Source organism: Anomaloglossus baeobatrachus, chromosome 3, assembly GCF_048569485.1.
Source record: "Anomaloglossus baeobatrachus isolate aAnoBae1 chromosome 3, aAnoBae1.hap1, whole genome shotgun sequence".
In the NCBI taxonomy this organism is placed as follows: domain Eukaryota; kingdom Metazoa; phylum Chordata; class Amphibia; order Anura; family Aromobatidae; genus Anomaloglossus; species Anomaloglossus baeobatrachus.
In genome coordinates this window covers 129,096,099-129,114,757 of record NC_134355.1, presented here as the reverse complement: position 1 = coordinate 129,114,757, position 18,659 = coordinate 129,096,099, and the positions used below count along the sequence as shown (strand labels likewise).

At 49.1% G+C, this 18,659-nt stretch overlaps 1 protein-coding gene across 2 annotated transcripts in view; it reads left to right on the top strand.

Moving 5' to 3' along the window:
- Nucleotides 1–18,659, top strand: part of HEATR1 (HEAT repeat containing 1) — a 252,046-nt gene that overhangs the window by 89,915 nt on the left and 143,472 nt on the right. For both annotated transcript variants that reach the window (XM_075339439.1, XM_075339438.1), the window contains exons 11-18: nt 8,722–8,839; nt 8,927–9,034; nt 10,323–10,418; nt 10,927–11,015; nt 11,241–11,452; nt 11,645–11,766; nt 12,160–12,345; nt 12,483–12,666. In XM_075339439.1, coding sequence (XP_075195554.1) covers nt 8,722–8,839; nt 8,927–9,034; nt 10,323–10,418; nt 10,927–11,015; nt 11,241–11,452; nt 11,645–11,766; nt 12,160–12,345; nt 12,483–12,666 — 1,115 coding nt within the window. The remainder of the gene's footprint in view (nt 1–8,721; nt 8,840–8,926; nt 9,035–10,322; nt 10,419–10,926; nt 11,016–11,240; nt 11,453–11,644; nt 11,767–12,159; nt 12,346–12,482; nt 12,667–18,659) is intronic.

Here is an 18,659-nt window from a genome sequence, read left to right as displayed (position 1 = left end):
GGCGGACTTCCGCGCCGACCGTGCCTGCTTGTCGGGCACGGCCTTAAATTTAGTCCCCGGCTTCGCCGCGGCCTAGTCGAGCAAAATCCCGCCCCCGGGCCTGCCTGTCAGGGGTTAGGGCGGGATTACCGACGTGATGTCGGCTCTGAGGGCTGGAGCATCTTTGCATGTCTCCCCCCACCCTCATTGACCACTTGGGGACTCCAGATTCCCGCTCTTTGCGGGCGCCGCCCTCGGCTCCACACCCCCCCTGAGAGCTCCGGCAGCCATTTTTAGCATTCTGCCGGTGGATGCTACTCAGCGGCAAAGCTCTGCAGCTCTGGGGGATCCACGACAGGGAATCTGGAGGACACACTCCGCTCGTTAGCGGTTGGTAAGCCACACCGGTCACCCGGTGTTGGTCCCCCTAGGGTGCCGGGATATATATAGATATATATATCTGTTCGGAAAGGCTGTATACCCTTTTCCCATATACCCTCAGTGGTCACTCTCCTAAGAGACAACAGCATGTCGTCCACAAGGAGCAAAGCTACTAAGGCACAGACTTTTTTCGCGGCCCTTACCTCTTGTGGAGCTATGTTGCCTGCGGGATCCACCTACCCCCACTGTGATCAATGCTCGACTCCTGCCACGCTTGCTCAGCTGGAGCCTCGGGCACTTGTGGGCCCCTCGGCTCATGTAGATTCCCCGGCTCCCCCTGAGCAGTCTGCAGGGACAGGGTCACCGTCGTTGGCCTCTTTCGCTGCGACACTCTCCCAGTCACTTTCTCAATCCATTGCACAGTCTATGGACAAATGGTCATCTAAGCTCCTTGAGGCTTTGCAGTCCAGACCGGGCCCTTCACAGGCCCCGGCCCCTGTTAGTTTGTCTCCTCCAGGCCCCTCTCGGTCCGCGCCGCAGCGCGCTCCCAGGATAGCCTCTAGGTCCCAGGCGGAGGACTCCTGCCCGGATCGCAGCCCCAGGCTGGCTAAGCGGCCTCGCTGGGACTCTTCCCCGGCCTCCTCACGCTGCTCTGGATCCCAGCTTGATGACTCTCAGGAAGACGAGGCGGACGTGGGAACTCAGGGCTCTGACCCTGACTTCACCCTTAACCTTGATGCCCCTGAGGGGGACGCCTTGGTAAATGATCTTATCTCGTCCATCAACCAGGTGCTGGATCTCTCACCCCCACCTCCTGCAGAGGAATCGGCTTCTCAGCAGGAGAAACACCAACTTCGATTTCCCAAACGTACGCGCAATACGTTTTTTGATCACTCTAACTTCAGGGACGCTGTCCAGAAGCCCAGAGCGGTCCCGGACAAGCGCTTTGTTAAACTGCACACTGACACGCGTTACCCCTTTCCATCTGAAGTCGTTAAGGGCTGGGCACACTCTCCCAAGGTGGATCCTCCAGTCTCTAGATTGGCTGCTAGGTCCGTTGTGTCTGTTGCCGATGGCGCATCCCTGAAGGATGCCACTGACAGACAGAGCTCTTGGTGAAGTCTATTTATGAGGCCACGGGCGCGTCTTTCGCCCCGGCCTTTGCGGCCGTGTGGGCTCTCCAAGCAATCTCGGCATGTCTGACTGAGATTAATGCCGTCACGCGGAATTCTGCTCCGCAGGTTTCTTCCTTGACCTCTTGGGCATCAGCATTTTCGTCCTACGCCATGAACGCCGTCCTGGACTCCGCTAGCCGTACGGCTGTGGCATCCGCTAACTCCGTGGCAGTCCGCAGGGCCAAGTGGCTGCGCGAATGGAAAGCAGACTCTGCTTCCAAAAGGTTCTTAACTGGTTTGCCTTTTTCTGGCGACCGTTTGTTTGGCAAACGGTTGGATGAGATTATTAAGGAATCCTCGGGAAAGGACTCCTCCTTACCCCAGTCCAAACCTCCGAGACCTCAGCAGTGAAAAATCCAATCGAGGTTTCGGTCCTTTCGTCCCTCCGCCAAGACCCAATCTTCGTCGTCCAACCGGCCGGAGAAAGACCAAAGGAACTCCTATGCGTGGCGGTCCAAGTCACGCCCCCAAAAGGCCGCGGGAGGCACTGCCTCCAAGACTGCCTCCAAGACGGCCTCCACATGACTCTCGGCCTCATCTAACCACATCCTCGGTCGGTGGCAGGCTCTCCTGCTTTGGCGACGCCTGGTGGCCACACATTCAAGACCGATGGGTGAGAGACATTCTGTCTCATGGTTACAGGATAGAGTTCAACTCTCGTCCTGCAGCTCGTTTCTTCCGAACCTCCCCACCCCCCGCACAGGCCGACGCACTTTTTCAGGCAGTGGACGCTCTAAAGATAGAGGGAGTTGTGATTCCCGTTCCCCTTCAGGAACGTGGTCGCGGATTTTACTCCAACTTGTTCGTGGTGCCAAAAAAGGACGGGTCATTCCGTCCCGTTCTGGACCTCAAGCTGCTCAACAGACATGTGAGAACCAGACGGTTTCGGATGGAATCTGTCCGCTCTGTCATCGCCTCGATGTCACAAGGAGACTTCCTAGCATCGATCGACATCAAAGATGCTTATCTCCATGTGCCGATCGCACCCGAACATCAACGTTTCCTGCGTTTCGCCATCGGGGGCGAACACCTCCAGTTCGTGGCATTGCCTTTCGGCCTGGCGACGGCCCCACGGGTTTTCACCAAAGTCATGGCATCCGTCGTGGCGGTCCTGCACTCTCAGGGCCACTCGGTGATCCCTTACTTGGACGATCTCCTAGTCAGGGCCTTTTCTCTGGTGGCGTGTCAACAAAGTCTTACCGTCACTCTGGCGACTCTCCAGCAGTTCGGGTGGATCATCAATTTCCCGAAATCCAAGTTGACGCCGACCCAATCACTGACTTACCTCGGGATGGAATTTCATACCCAGCCAGCGTTAGTCATGCTACCGCGGGACAAACAGCTTTCTCTGCAGGCGGGGGTGCAGTCACTTCTTCGGAGTCAGTCACACTATGCAGCAGCTATGGAGGCAGTGCCGTTCGCGCAATTCCATCTACGGCCACTCCAATGGGACATTCTTCGCAAATGGGACAAGAGTGCTGCTTCCCTCGACAAGAACATCTCTCTTTCCCTCGCAACCAAAACATCACTTCAGTGGTGGCTCCTACCCACATCTCTGGCCCGGGGAAAATCCTTCCTACCCCCAACCTGGGCCGTGGTCACCACGGACGCGAGCCTGTCAGGTTGGGGAGCGGTTTTTATCCACCACAGGGCTCAAGGAACCTGGACTCCAATAGAATCGTCCCTTCAGATCAATATCCTGTAGATAAGGGCAGTATATCTAGCCCTATTGGCTTTCCATCGGTGGCTGGAGGGCAGGCAGATCCGAATCCAGTCGGACAACGCCACTGCCGTCGCCTACATCAACCACCAAGGCGGCACTCGCAGTCGTCAAGCCTTCCAGGAAGTCCGGCGGATTCTGCAGTGGGTGGAAGACACAGACTCCACCATCTCCGCAGTTCACATCCCGGGCGTAGAAAACTGGGAAGCAGATTTTCTCAGTCGTCAGGGCATGGACGCGGGGGAATGGTCTCTTCACCCAGACGTGTTTCGAGAGATCTGTCGCCGCTGGGGAACGCCGGACGTCGATCTCATGGCGTCACGACACAACAACAAGGTCCCGGCCTTCATGGCACGGTCTCAGGATCACGGAGCTCTGGCAGCGGACGCTTTGGTCCAGGATTGGTCGCAGTTTCGACTGCCATACGTGTTTACCCCTCTGGTGATGCTGCCCAGGGTACTACGCAAGATCCGGTCCGAATGCCGTCGCGCCATTCTCGTCGCTCCAGACTGGCCGAGGCGGTCGTGGTATCCGGATCTTTGGCACCTCACGGTGGGTCAACCGTGGGCACTTCCAGACCGCCCAGACTTGCTGTCACACGGCCCGTTTTTCCATCTGAATTCTGTGGCCCTCAACCTGAGTGCGTGGCCATTGAGTCCTGGCTCCTAGCGTCTTCAGGGTTATCTCAGGATGTCATTGCCACCATGAGACAAGCCAGGAAACCAACGTCCGCCAAGATCTATCACAGGACTTGGCAAATCTTCTTATCCTGGTGCTCTGATAACGGTTTTCCTCCATGGCCGTTTGCATTACCCACATTTCTTTCATTCCTACAATCTGGAATGGACAAGAGTTTGTCCCTCGGCTCTCTCAAGGGCCAAGTGTCGGCGCTCTCCGTGTTTTTTCAAACGCGTCTAGCCAGGCTTCCGCAGGTCCACACGTTCCTGCAGGGGGTTTGCCACATGGTTCCACCTTACAAACGTCCGTTGGAACCTTGGGATCTTAAAAGGGTCCTGACAGCTCTTCAAAAGCCGCCTTTTGAGCCGCTGCGGGATGTCTCTCTCTCCCGTCTTTCTCAGAAGGTGGCCTTCCTGGTGGCAGTCACATCACTTCGCAGAGTGTCTGAGCTTGCAGCGCTGTCATGCACAGCTCCCTTCCTGGTTTTCCACCAGGATAAGGTGGTTCTGCGTTCTGTCCCGGAATTTCTCCCTAAGGTGGTATCCCCTTTTCATCTAAATCAGGATATCTCCTTGCCTTCCTTTTGCCCTAATCCAATTCACCAGTGTGAAAAGGATTTGCACTCTTTGGATCTAGTGAGAGCACTCCGGGTCTACGTGTCTCGCACGGCGCCCCTGCGCCGTTCAGACGCGCTCTTTGTCCTTGTCGCTGGCCAGCGTAAGGGATCTCAGGCCTCCAAGTCAACCTTGGCTCGGTGGATCAAGGAACCGATTCTCGAGGCCTACCGTACTTCTGAGCTTCTGCTCCCTTCAGGGTTGAAAGCCCATTCTACCAGAGCCGTAGGTGCGTCCTGGGCATTGCGGCACCGGGCGATGGCTCAGCAGGTGTCAGGCAGCTACGTGGTCTAGTCTGCACACTTTCACGAAGCACTATCAAGTGCATACCTATGCTTCGGCAGACGCCAGTCTAGGTAGGCGAGTCCTCCAGGCGGCGGTTGCCCACCTGTAAGAGGGGGCCGTTTTCGGCTCTTTTTTTATTGAGGTATTGCTTTACCCACCCTGGGACTGCTCTTGGACGTCCCAATTGTCTGGGTCTCCCAATGGAGCGACAAAGAAAAAGGGAATTTTGTTTACTTCCCGTAAATTCCTTTTCTTCTAGCTCCTATTGGGAGACCCAGCACCCGCCCCTGTGCCCTTCGGGCTGGTTGTTCTTTTGTGTACACATGTTGTTGATGTTGATTTGTTCTTTGGGTTCATGGTCTTCAGTTCTCTGAACATCCTTCGGATTGAATTTACCCTAGACCAATTTATACGTTTTCTCCTTCCTGTTTTTGCACCAAACTGAGGAGCCCGTGATCCACGGGAGGGTGTATAGGCAGAGGGGAGGGGTTACACTTTTTTAAAAGTGTAATACATTGTGTGGCCTCCAGAGGCAGAAGCTATACACCCAATTGTCTGGGTCTCCCAATAGGAGCTAGAAGAAAAGGAATTTACGGTAAGTAAACAAAATTCCCTTTTTTCTCAGCAATCCACTCACTCCAAACAGCAGGAGTGATAATGCCTGTCCCAGACGACGAGAAGTTCGGGGGGTTTTATTCCAACCTCTTTGTGGTCCCCAAAATGGATGGGTCAGTTCGACCCATCCTGGACCTCAAACACCTAAACAAACATGTGCACGTACGGAGATTCAGAATGGAGTCCCTAAGGTCCATTATTGCATCCATGGTCGAAGGGGAATTCCTCGCCTCCATAGACATCAAGGACGCATACCTGCACATACCCATCGCCCCAGATCACCAAAAGTTCCTCCGCTTCGCAATTCAGGACTCCCACTTTCAATTCGTAGCTCTACCCTTCGGCCTTGCCACCGCACCAAGGGTCTTCACCAAAGTCATGGCGGCCGCCATGAGCGTCCTTCACGCCAGGGGAGTAGTCGTTCTCCCTTACTTGGACGACCTTCTCATCAAGGCCCCCTCCTTCCTCGACTGCTCAACCAGCGTACAGATCACTGTGGACACCCTATCCTGCTTAGGGTGACTAGTGAATTTGGACAAATCCTTCCCGGTCCCATCACGATCCGTCACCTTCCTGGGCATGTCCCTGGACACCCGTCGGGGCTTGATCCTTCCCCCTCAGGACAAGGCGATCGCTCTTCAACGAGCGGTACGCTGCCTTCTACGTCCTCCGTCTCGCTCAATTCGATTCAGCATGAAAGCGCTTGGCAGGATGGTGGCAACTATGGAAGCAGTACCCTTTGCTCAACTGCACCTCCGCCCACTGCAGCTAGCCCTTCTAGCGGCCTGGGACAAGAGTCCCTTCTCCCCGGACAGACTTCTTCACCTGACGCCTTCAGTCAGGTACGCACTCCGCTCGTGGCTTCGGTCCTCATCCTTATCGAAGGGGAGATCTTTTCTCCCAGTGAACTGGCTGGTCCTGACCACGGACGCCAGCCTCCTTGGCTGGGAAGCAGTGTACCGGCACCACACTGCTCAAGGACGTTGGACGCCCCAGGAGTCTTTCCTACCCATCAACATCCTGGAACGCCACGCGATCTTCCTCGTGCTCAGAGCGTTCTGCCCTCGTCTAGCGGGTCGTCAGATTCGAGTCCATTTGGACAATGCGACAGCTTTAGCCTATATCAATCGGCAGGGGGGCACCGCAGCAAAGCGGCTTATCTCGAGGCCCACAAGATCCTTAGCTGGGCCGAATCGTCGGGATTAGTGATATCAGCGGTACACATACCGGGGGTAGAGTCTCTCCAACCAGATGCGTTTCTACACATCTGCACTCGCTGGGGCACACCAGACGTGGATCTAATGGCCTCAAGGTTAAATGCAAAGGTATCCGCGTTCATAGCCAGGTCACGCGACCCGCAGTCCATCGGCGCGGATGCTCTAGTCTGCTCCTGGCACCAATTCCGCCTGCCTTACATATTTCCACCTCTACCCCTGCTGCCGCGGGTGATCAGGAAGATCAAGGCAGAGGGAGTCCCGGTGATACTGATAGCACCGGACTGGCCCAGGCGCGCCTGGTACGCCAAATTAGTACAAATGCTCACAGACGCACCGTGGCGCCTTCCAGACTTGCTGACCCAAGTGCCCATTTCCCATCAGAACTCCAGAGCCCTGAAGCTGACGGCATGGCCATTGAGACCTGGGTATTAACAAGAGAGGGATTCTCCCCCGCGGTTATTTCCACCATGATCAGCGCCTGAAAGCCTGCTTCATCCCGCATACCACCGTACGTGGAAAATCTTCCTTTCATGGTGCAGGGAAACTAACGTCCAGCCTATGCCTCTGGCCATCCCCAGAATTCTCGACTTTCTACAGTCTGGTTTGCAAGCGGGGTTGGCTCTCAGTTCCCTTAAAGGACAGGTCTCAGCGCTCTCAATCTTCTACCAATGCTGCCTGGCTCAAAAACCGCAAGTCAAGACCTTCCTCCAGGGCGTTTCCCATCTAGTTCCCCCGTACAAACGGCCGCTGGAACCATGGGACCTCAACCTCGTTCTGGACGGTCTCCAGAGGTCTCCCTTTGAACCCCTCAAGGAATCCTCCCTTGCTCTTCTGTCCTGGAAGGTAACATTCCTGGTAAAAATTACGTCCATCAGACGGGTTTTGGAGCTGGCAGCACTCTCTTGCCGCAAGCCTTTTCTGATCTTTTGCCAGGACAAGGTGGTTCTGCACCCCCTTCCGGATTTCCTTCCAAAGGTTCTTACCCCGTTTCATTTGAACGAGGACATTGTTCTGCCTTCCTTTTGTCCATACCCGGTTCATAGGGTGGAAAGGTTTCTGCATTCGTTAAACCTCGTCAGAGCTCTCAGATATTACATATCCAGGACAGCCCCCTTTAGGAAAACGGACTCTTTGTTCGTCATTCCTGAGGGGCCTAAGAAGGGACAGGCAGCTTCAAAGGCGACTCTGGCTCGCTGGATTCGCTCTGTGATCCAGGAAGTCTACCGCTTGCAACTCAAGCCCATTCCTAGAGGGCTGCGGGCTCATTCCACGCGAGCAGTTGGCGCTTCGTGGGCCATTCGGCATCAGGCTTCAGTGGAACAGGTGTGTAAGGCTGCGACCTGGTCTAGCCTACATACGTTTTCAAAGCATTACAGAGTCCATACCCAGGTTTCAACTGAGGCAAATCTGGGTAGGAAAATTCTGTAGGCGCTCCAGGCTGTCTGGGACTGGTTCCTAGTCCTTGGGTTGTGTTGTCTTCTTTTATGTTTCCCACCCATGGACTGCTTTAGGACGTCCCATGGTCCTGTGTCCCCCAATGAGGCGTCGGAGAAAAACGGATTTTTGTGTACTCACCGTAAAATCGTTTTCTCTTAGCCATCATTGGGGGACTCAGCACCCACCCTGTTGCCCTGTTGGGGCTTGGTTTTCTCAGTATCTTATTTGGTTTTGACTCTTCTTTTCTCATGTTCCTCTGTTGAGAAGTTTTTACTGTTTTTTTTTTTTTTTTTTTTTCTCTTACGGCTTGTGTACTAAAACTGAGGTTGCCAAGGGGTGTATACTGCAGAGGAAGAGCTATGCTTTTGCATCTACTTAGTGTCCTCCTATGGATAGGCAGCATAACACCCATGGTCCTGTGTCCCCCAATGATGGCTAAGAGAAAATGATTTTACGGTGAGTACACAAAAATCCGTTTTTTCCTTCTTGGTGTTGCCATTTGTATGTTGAGTGTATATTGCTCATGATATCTTCCAGCATTGTCTAATAGGCAATGACCATAAAATCACAATCTGTATCTGAGCGCCTGGCGGAGTTTATCATTTATTCTGTGCTTCTAGATATCCTGAGGCCCTGGATTTTATTTTGGAAAGACAACTGAAGGATGTTAAAGATCAAGAGAAGCATGGCTTATTCCACCAGTTCATTGCTCTCTCTACCAGCGGAGGAAAGCATGAGGTAGGGGCATCCAACACTGCTGTCATCAGGCCTAATGATTATAGGGGGGCTGTATGTGAGCACATAGTAATGGCTGATCTCTTCCAGTTATTGGCGGACTGTGATACATCGCTCCTGCTCAGCTTGAATCATCCACAAGCCGCAATAAGACACCTCGCCTTGCTGCATCTGAAAGACATCATTGAGAAGGCCAAGGTGAGTGGTTGGTTTTAGCGTTAGTGGTTTGGGGTCATTGATGTAAAATCTGGTGTAAAACTATTTCTAAAAGAAATCTTTGTCATTGGAGCAGTGTGGAGATGAAAAAAATGGAAGTGAGTTGATGGCATAAGTATGGCTTGGAGTGCCACGGGCATCTTTTTTATAGACTTTGTCATCCTAATGACATCCCTTGCCCAGACTGAACCCAGTCATGTACTGCAGGATCCTGAGGGCTAACCCTTGGGATAAGCCATCAGTATTCGATCAGTGGAGGTCCGAATCTCGGCACACCCACCAATGAGCTCTTTGAATGGGTTTTGTTTCCATTATTTCTTAGCTGGCACCACTCTATACTTTTCTCAAACATTGGCCCGAATGTCATCTGCACGAACCCTAATAAACAGTGCAGGGGGTGCGAAGCTTCGAGACTCTGCTCATTTAAACATCTGATTGATATGGATGCTGGGAGTCTTATCCAAATCTATCTAATATTGATGGTATATTCTTATTCTAAAACCGCTGCCCTATTGACCAAATGTAGAACTGGTGGAGGAAGGTTGAAGTAGATGGACCTAGGTCTTTTTTTCAACGTAAGTAACTATGTAACTATGTACATTATAAAAAAAAGTTGTCTTAACCTGTTGATTTCAGGGGATCGGCAACTTTCTGATTAGTAAGGTTGCTTCCTGACTGCCCTCTGACAGATTGTCAGAGAAGTTAAGACTCGGGCAGGATCACTGATCCTTTTTCTAGTGGGGAGATAATCCATCGGCATGGAGCGCTCAGTTGAATTGATCGTTCCTATATATGGAGAAGTCGGGAAATATAGTGGCCTGGTTGTTGTGCCGTAGGGTATCTAAAGTGTGTGGCCAGCTTAACTATTAGCAGAACTGCTTCTATATAATTATCAAATGGCCGGAACATATATAATGAGGTCTTGAGAGCTATAAGCATTTGATGCACAGGTATATTAGGTTTAATCTGTCAGTTTATGTGTGGATGTAAGGCAGAGTGTAAATTTGTCATGTAGAGGTTTAGGAAACCTTGGTGGCTGCCCCTTGTTGCTCTAATGATGGCTTCTTTGGTTCTGATCCAGTTTACCCAGGGTTTTAAATAGACAGAATCAGGCATGAACTGTAATACCAGAAACGCTCTCTAGGGAAGGCTACTGCTTCTGGGAAACAAATTAGATACGTGGGGTACCAGACAACCCCTTTAGATCAGATATCCGCAGGGTCTCAACCCTGTCGTTAATAACATCCACATGTATTCCTTTCTCTACCAGGCTGGCTTTGATGAGTCCTTTATTAAAGAAGCTATATTAGCTCGGCTCATGGATGACAATGTAGAGGTGCTGTTGGCTGCCCTCCAGTCATTTAAGGTTGGTCATTTTATATTTATTTTTTTTAATTCACAACTGATATTTCTGTAGCAATTGGTAATCTGTCTGTCTGCTTTCAGTCTATATATTAGTGGCTACCATTAGTAAAGTAAATAAAGTTGCAGTACGTTTCAGTCTGCCGTCTTCATTCCTATATTTATATTCAGCCCCCTTCATATGTAGTTTGCAGCATGATGCAAGTTATAGACTTTTCTCCCATGGGAGTGACTCTTTAAGTAATACAGGCTGGATGGGAGGTCTATGTGTCCATGCTGCTTCTGAGCTCATTAGCTCCCATATTCGCACATTAACCTTCTCTTGTCTGGTTTGGCAGTCGTTGGCTCCAAAACTGGCACCCAGACTGATCTAGCTGGAAATGCAGCTTGCCATTAACCAGCGTATTTAGTGAACTGGTGAAATTGGTACAATTAGTCTTGTATGAAGTTTGGGCACAACTTGCTGGTTAACGAATAAATAAGGACCAGTTTAACGTTTGTGTTATTTCCAGCTCTACCTCAGCCACTTCACTGCAGAAGAAAGGGTCTCTGTGCTGCTCACCTTGTTTGATCGTGCAGATCTATTGGAGGATGGCGGCTGGTAAGGTTTTTTTTCCTTCATTGCTTCCATCTCTTTATGTACTTTAGAATACATTTCTCATTCGGTTTGTAGTCTATAATGTATTTCTCATCTTGTCTGGGAGCAATGGATTATACCAGATAGACTGGGTGTGAATCAATTTGCAGTAACCTGTGGAGCTTAGCGCATTTTTTTGGTAGTTGGTACTTCTTATCCCAGTTAGGTTATGGCTTTATTATATTACAGGAGCAAAGCTATTGAAGAAGCTACAGACCTTATCGTTCAAGACACTTCAATTACCGATCACCCCGAGCTGTGTGACCGGGTTATAATGGCGGTGATCCCGCACATGGTTTTCACAAACAACCAGGTCAATAGTGCGGAGAGCACCATTGCGGTGTACCTGGGGCGCAGTGGTGTCAGTCACCTGCACCCATTACTAAAAGGCTGGCCAGAAGGTATTCTCACTAATGTTTTCTATGTGTGATGAGCCTGTACATTACATAATACGGAATACTTTAGTCTTCGTATCATTTATTATACATTTTGTATAAGGGGCTATTAGATTCGTGGACAGTTTTCATTGAGAAGTGCCCTGTACATTACACCTGACCATGAATTAACTCCTTGTTTTTCTCTAATATCTGCAGAACTTGAGAAGAGCTTAGAAAAGGCTCAGCCTGGAAATTGTGCGGTGGTCGTAAACTGCAACTTTTCTCAACTTTTGTCTGTCAATATGGCCGCCATGGACACATCTGCAGTTTTAAAGATGGTGCGTAGCAAGTTTTCTTGGGTGATTTCATTCAGGGGCGCAAAAAAATGTTAGTGCTGATTCCTGAATGGTGTATGATTCTGGGGTCACCAACAAAGCTGCTATGGGGGAGGCGAATAGCGAAATAGTGGTGAGCGCAAGGCGGGGCAGTACTGTGGAGCGCACGGTGTGACCTCCCGGGGATGATAAAGGAACGGAGGAGGACGTCCATGTCATATGAATAAGATATACAAGTCATATATGCCTCCTACAGACACTAGGATGAAACTGAGCTGCCTAATGTATGATGAGGGGGGTATAATCCATGTTATTAGCATAGTATATACGCCACACACCTGAAAAAGAAACTTTATATTAAGGACAAAAGTTGATTTTTCTTCTCTTCTCTTTTAGGTTGAAGAATTGCTGTCTTTGGCGGACAGGGACCTGGTTCTTGTAAGACAGAAGATGACGTTTCATGTTCTTAGCCATGCCATGGTGATGGCCTCCTCTAGCACCCAGGATCCGGGGCTGCGGCTCTCATTGAGGATTTTTCAGCTGCTGGACAAGAAGCTGAGGAATATGCCGGCTCCAGTACAGGCAAGTTATCAATCTCCTTACTGCCGATATCACTGATCATAGTGAATGAAGCTGGGAAAATACATTGGTGTTTTGTGTAACTGGTGCATGACCTGTTCTATATAATCTTTACCGGTGTTATCAATATGTTGATACAGGACGCTGAGGATAAGTGGCTGATGGATAAATCTAGTGGCGAGGAGCTTCACAGAACTGTGATGACGGATTACATCCAGAAGCTGAATGCTGGGGAGGGCGCAGACATGGAGGAGACTGTCTTGCTGCTTCTTACATTAAAGAACTTCCTGAAGAAACTAAAATGTCCAAAATCTTTCCCTAATGGTGAGGAAAAAATTATAATACTATGCTTGAATTTCTTTGAAGAAAAAACAAAAAGCCAGCACTAAATGTGCACTTCAGCACTAAAAATTCCAAACTGTACTTATTATAAAAATTTTTGAGATTTTTGGCAAAAAATTGCTATTTCTTGAGCTGCCTCGCCACGTCACGGCAAATCTCATTTGAGGCAGTCCTACACTAAAATATTTTTATAAAATGTGCCATACGGCCTCACATATGAATAGTAGAACTGCTCTTAGCAGTACTCACCTGGTCTAATTTCTTTGCAGTGCTGATGAGCAAAGAATTGTTATAGGTGGCACAATTGAAAAGAATTCATGGTCCACTTTGGCATCAAAAAACTTTTCTGAGAAGGAAGAAGGCATTTTACAGTAGAAAAATTTTATTTTTCATAACCTTCATTAGGGGAGACAGGGAACAATACGGTGTATGCTGCTCCCACCATGAGGCTGACACTAAAGGGCCATTTACACGCTGCGACATCGCTAACGATATATCGTCGGGGTCACGTTGTTAATGATGCACATCCGGCACCGTTAGCGACATCGCAGCGTGTGACACCGAGGAGCGACGATCAACGTGCGCAAAAATGTGAAAAATCGTTGCTCGTTGACACATCGCTCCTTTCCCAAATATCGTTGCTGCTGCAGGTACGATATTGTTCGTCGTTCCTGCGGCAGCACACATCGCTATGTGTGACACCGCAGGAACGATGAACATCTCCTTACCTGTGTCCACCGGCAATGAGGAAGGAAGGAGGTGGGCGAGATATTCCGGACGCTCATCTCCGCCCCTCCTCTGCTATTGGACTGCTGCCATGTGACGTCGCTGTGACGCCGCACTAACCACCCCCTGAGAAAGGAGGCGGTTCGCCGGCCAGAGCGACGTCGCAGGGAAGGTAAGTCCGTGTGACGGGTGTTAGCGATGTTGTGCGCCACGGGCAACGATTTGCCCGTGATGCACAACCGACGGGGGCAGGTACGCTCGCTAGCGATATCGGTACAGATATCGCAGCGTGTAAAGTACCCTTAAGAATTACAATTTAAAGCATACTAAGCTATTCAGTTAGTGAAAAAACAAAAGGAGAAGCAGAAAAAACGAAGAACACACCCAATGGGGAACTAGAAGTTCAAAAGTCCTCTCTTCTTGTGCGCTTCATTGAGGGACACAGGAAAACATGCAGTGTCCCAAAGTAATTCCAAGGGTGGGAACATATACGAATATGTAAGGAAAATCACTCAGGTACTCACCCAAACGATTACCACATGCAGCACCTTTCTGCACAAACTCCCATCTGCTGATGCAAAAGTGTAAACCTTGGAAAATTTTGAAACCGTGTGAATGGAAGTCACAGTATTGGCCTTACAAAGCTGCAACGTAGAAGCCCAATTGTGGACAGCCCAGGAAACCCCCACTGCTCAGATAGGAATGGACCTTAACCCCAGTCAGGGGCGCTGTGTTCTTTAGCATCCTAGAAGCTTATAAGGCTGACAGAGTGCGATAAGCAATTTTTGCCTTAGACGTAGAGACCTTGACGAGGTCCTTCTGGGATGACCAACTGAATCCGAATATCTACAGGAGGCTGTCATTGACAGGTGGTGGCACTGAGCTCTGGCCAGGTCCAAATAGTGTAAGGATCTCTCTACTACAGAGGAAGGACAGAGCAAAGGCAGAACAATATTTAAAATGGAAAGCATAGACCACCTTGGGAAGGAAAATGGGTACCAGATGCATAACCACCTTGTCCGGTAAAGGAACAAGAAATGGCGAGTAACATGTCAGAACCACCAGTTTCGTATTGTCTTAATTTTTTTTTTCTTCTGTAAATAATTTTATTGGGTTTAAGAAAAAATGAACAAATCATTGCTTATAACACGAATACGATGTAATCAAACAAAAGTCAAGGTTGATCCAAACATGTGGATCAAGCATGTAGCACTGTATTGTAAGAGAACTTTTATCAGGATAAGAATGGTCACATAAGAGACCATAACAGATAATGCAGTTAAAACAAGACAATTCAGGTTATACTGTATCATGGTATGTCAACTCAAAGCAGTATTACGGAAACTATTTTAACTATAAAGACTGAGTGAAGGTTAGAAAGAGAGACGAAGGAGGAAAAAGATAGGTATAGGAAAGAGAGGAGGGTATGAGAGGAGGAGGGGGGGGGGATATGGATAGATAGGTAGGAGAAGGTTGGGTGTCCAAAGAATTCCGGCGTCAGGTAAACGAATCCTCTTAGAGATTGCAAATATCAACTAAAGGAACCCAAGGAAGGAAAGACCCGTGTATAGCCCCTTATCTGAGCCAAGACGTAAATCTCGGAGTCTCCCGGAAAAGAAGCCAGGAAGACCACGTGCCAGCATGTTTATCCCATTTGTCCCCATCATCTGCCATCAGGGACTCCATACGCTCCAATCTATTCATCTCCTCCAAAAATTCCCTTACAGAGGGGGTTGAGTTTGTCTTCCAATGTCTTGGAATAATCATACGAGTAGCAATGAGAAGAAAGCGTAGGACACCTCTTTTGGTCACAGAGACAGATCCAGGGATTAGGGACAGTAAAGCTATTTGAGGAGTAGGAATTACCCGAATACCCGACAGTTGAAAGTATATTTCAAAAATGAAATCCCAGAATGACCTTATCAAGGAGCAATCCCACCATATATGTTTCATAGTACCAATTTCGTCTCCGCATCTCCAGCAGGTATCTGGTACTGTGGGGTAGATCTTATGCAATACGTCAGGGCATCTGTACCAGCGTGTAAGAATTTTAAAATTTTTCTCCTGTGCACTACAGGAAATGGACATTTTATGAGAGAGTGTAAAGATTTTGAGATGATCTTGTTCCGACAACGTGATCTGGAGCTCTCTTTGCCAGGCCTCCAAATACGTTGGGACACCTTTATATTGGGCTGTACACAAGAGATTGTAGATCAATGCGATGGCATGTTGCGGCGCGGCATTTAATGAAATTAGGGTCTCAAAGTGTGTAGATTTGGATAATAGTGCATTTCCCGGGAATTTCCTTTTTATAAATGTGGTCAGTTGAGTATATTCCAGCCAGGATAGTCTCCTCCCTGGGCATGACTCCTGCAAAGCTTCAAAAGACGCCGTTCCAGATAGCTTCCTAGCAACCTGTCCCAGGGTAACTCCGTCTGCTGAGTCCCAACATAAGAAGGTAGATCTCTCCGACGCAGTGGGGAAGTCGAGATTATTAAAGAGTGAGCTCATACTCCCCGGTCTATGGGATAAGTTTAACGTCTCCAGATGCCTGTCCCAAAAAAGCATGAGCGCCTGAGTCAGAGGTTGAAATCCCGAAACCGCCGGTCTCTGTTGAAGGGGGGCCCATAGAAGCCGTGCCAGAGGGAACGGGGAGAGATGGGACTCAACGCCCACCCACTGTTTGAGATCGTTAAATCTCCAATCCAAGACCCTTGTGAGGAGGACACTCTGGTAATACTTTTCAAAATCAGGTAAACCAGCGCCTCCCCTGGATTTGGGTCCTACCAGTGTGGCGTATCGAATCCGAGGTCTCCCCGTCCCCCAGACGAATCTGCTACATGCCCTCTGGAGTTGTCTGAAATATTGTTTAGTAACTTTGATCGGGACTGTTTGGAATAAGTAAAGGAACCTCGGGAGTATGTCCATCTTGAGGGCATTGATCCGGCCAAACCAGGAAAGTCGTCCCCGATTATATCTATTTAGATCAGCAAGAGTTCTAGTAAGCAATGGGGAGTAATTAGCCATAAACAACTCATCTGGATTGGCCGAAACAGATATCCCAAGATACTTGATAGATTGGATCTCCCACTTAAATGGGAAGGCGGATTTCAGTCTATTGACTTGTGTGGTAGGGAGAGTAATATTAAGGGCCTCTGTCTTTGAGTAGTTTACTTTGAAGTTAGAAACTATGCCAAAACGTTGGAATTTCTGGATGAGAATTGGAAAGGCGATTTCCGGATTTGTTAGATATAGAAGGAGGTCATCAGTGTATAAGGCAAGTTTATAATCTTTCTGACCTACATCAAAGCCCTTTATATCGGGGGAGTTTCGAAGGGATATAGCCAAATGCTCCATGGCTATTACATATAGAAGGGGTGAAAGGGGGCACCCCTGTCTAGTGCCATTAGATATTTGCAGGGGAGAAGATAGAGTATTGTTGGCTCGAACTCGTGCTGAGGGCTTATGATACAGGGCAAAAATTCTCTCTAACATAGTTTGGCCGATTCCCAGCTGCCTCAGGGAGGAGCGTAGAAAGGTCCAGTTGAGACAATCGAATGCCTTCTCGGCATCGATCGATAGAAGGCAGGCTGGAGTACCTTGTCTGTACATATGTGAGGTCAAAAGTAGAGTTTTAATAGTATTATCGCGCGCCTCTCTACCTCGGACAAATCCAGTTTGGTCAGTATGGATTGAGGCAGGCAACAGCGGGGACAACCGGTTAGCTATTAATTTGGCGAAGATCTTGACATCTACTCCTATAAGAGAGATAGGGCGGTAGTTGGAGCATAAAGACGGGTCCTTCCCAGGCTTGGGAATCACCGTTATAGTAGCCGCAAGGGTTTGCGCGGCGAAGGGGCAAGCTGAGGATATGGAGTTAAAGGTCTTAGTCAGGAAGGGCGTCAGTTCCAAAGCAAATTGCTTATAGAAGTTGGCCAGGAATCCATCCGGACCGGGGCTCTTACCATTGGCCAGACTCTTAATAACCTCAGTGACCTCTTGTTCGCTAAAAGGGTCATCTAGCATGAGAGAGTCCACATGGTTCAATGGGGGGAGAGGGGTACCATCAACATAGTTGTCCACTTTCGCTTGGAAATTTGTTGGGGACATGTCCGCCACTGGGCCACCTAGGTTGTATAACCCGTCATAATAATCTCGGAATACATCCGCTATTTCATGAGGTTTGTGTGCTGAATGTCCAGATGGTGATTTAATGGTAGGGATAAATGTAGAGGGCAGGCGAGGATTAAGAAATCTAGCCAGAGCTCTGCCTGGCTTGTTAGAGAATTCGTACATAAATCTCCTACCTCTATCTCGATGACGGGCAGACGCTGCATCTAAGAGGGCTCCCAAGTCTAGTCTAGCCTTGAGCAAGTCTGTTAAAATCTGAGGGTCATGAGTCCGTTTATGTGTCTGTTCTAGGTGTTGAATGGAAGTCAGTAATCTGTCTATTGCGCAGGCTCTATCTCTTTTAAGTCTGGTTCCCTGTTGAATAAAGGTCCCCCGAATCATCCCCTTCAGGGTCTCCCATTGGAGAAGTAAGGGTGTTAGGTCATTGGCATGAAATTCGAAGAAGTCTGTGATGGTCTTCCTGATGGCTGACACGTCTGATCTTTTAATAAGTGTGGGTTTAAAGACCATAACCATTCCCTGGGGCGTAGGTCTGTCAAAAGGAGAGAAAGTGACACCGAGGCATGATCGGACCATACCATAGGGTCTATAGTACAGGCCGGGTCATGTGAGAGTAGGTGGTGACTAATAAAAAAAAAGGTCTATTCTACTGTACATATCATGGACAGGAGAATAGAAAGTGTAGTCCTGTGTTTTAGGGTGTAGGGTACGCCAGACATCATCGATGAGTCTCAAGTCTAGTAATTTTACTTCTGAGACCTCGCAGTTTCACTGCAGGAACAGAAGACCTACCCGAGGAGGAGTCAACAGCCCGATCAAAGATGAGATTGAAATCTCCTCCAAGAATCAGGGAGCCTTCAGCGAATTCAGAGAGAGTGTTCAGGTATTTTTGGCAAGTCCTGGCCGGGTCCTGGTTGGGGAGATAAAGATTAGCAATGGTAAATAACTTGGTACAGATCTTAAGTTTGATAAAAATGAATCGCCCCTCTGGGTCAGGCTTAACTGATAAAACCTGAGCTGGGAGAGATTTATGTAGAGCGATGCTAACTCCCTTGGATTTTGCGACTGAATTGGTACTATGAAACCAGGAAGTATAATATCTATGCTTAAATGCGGGG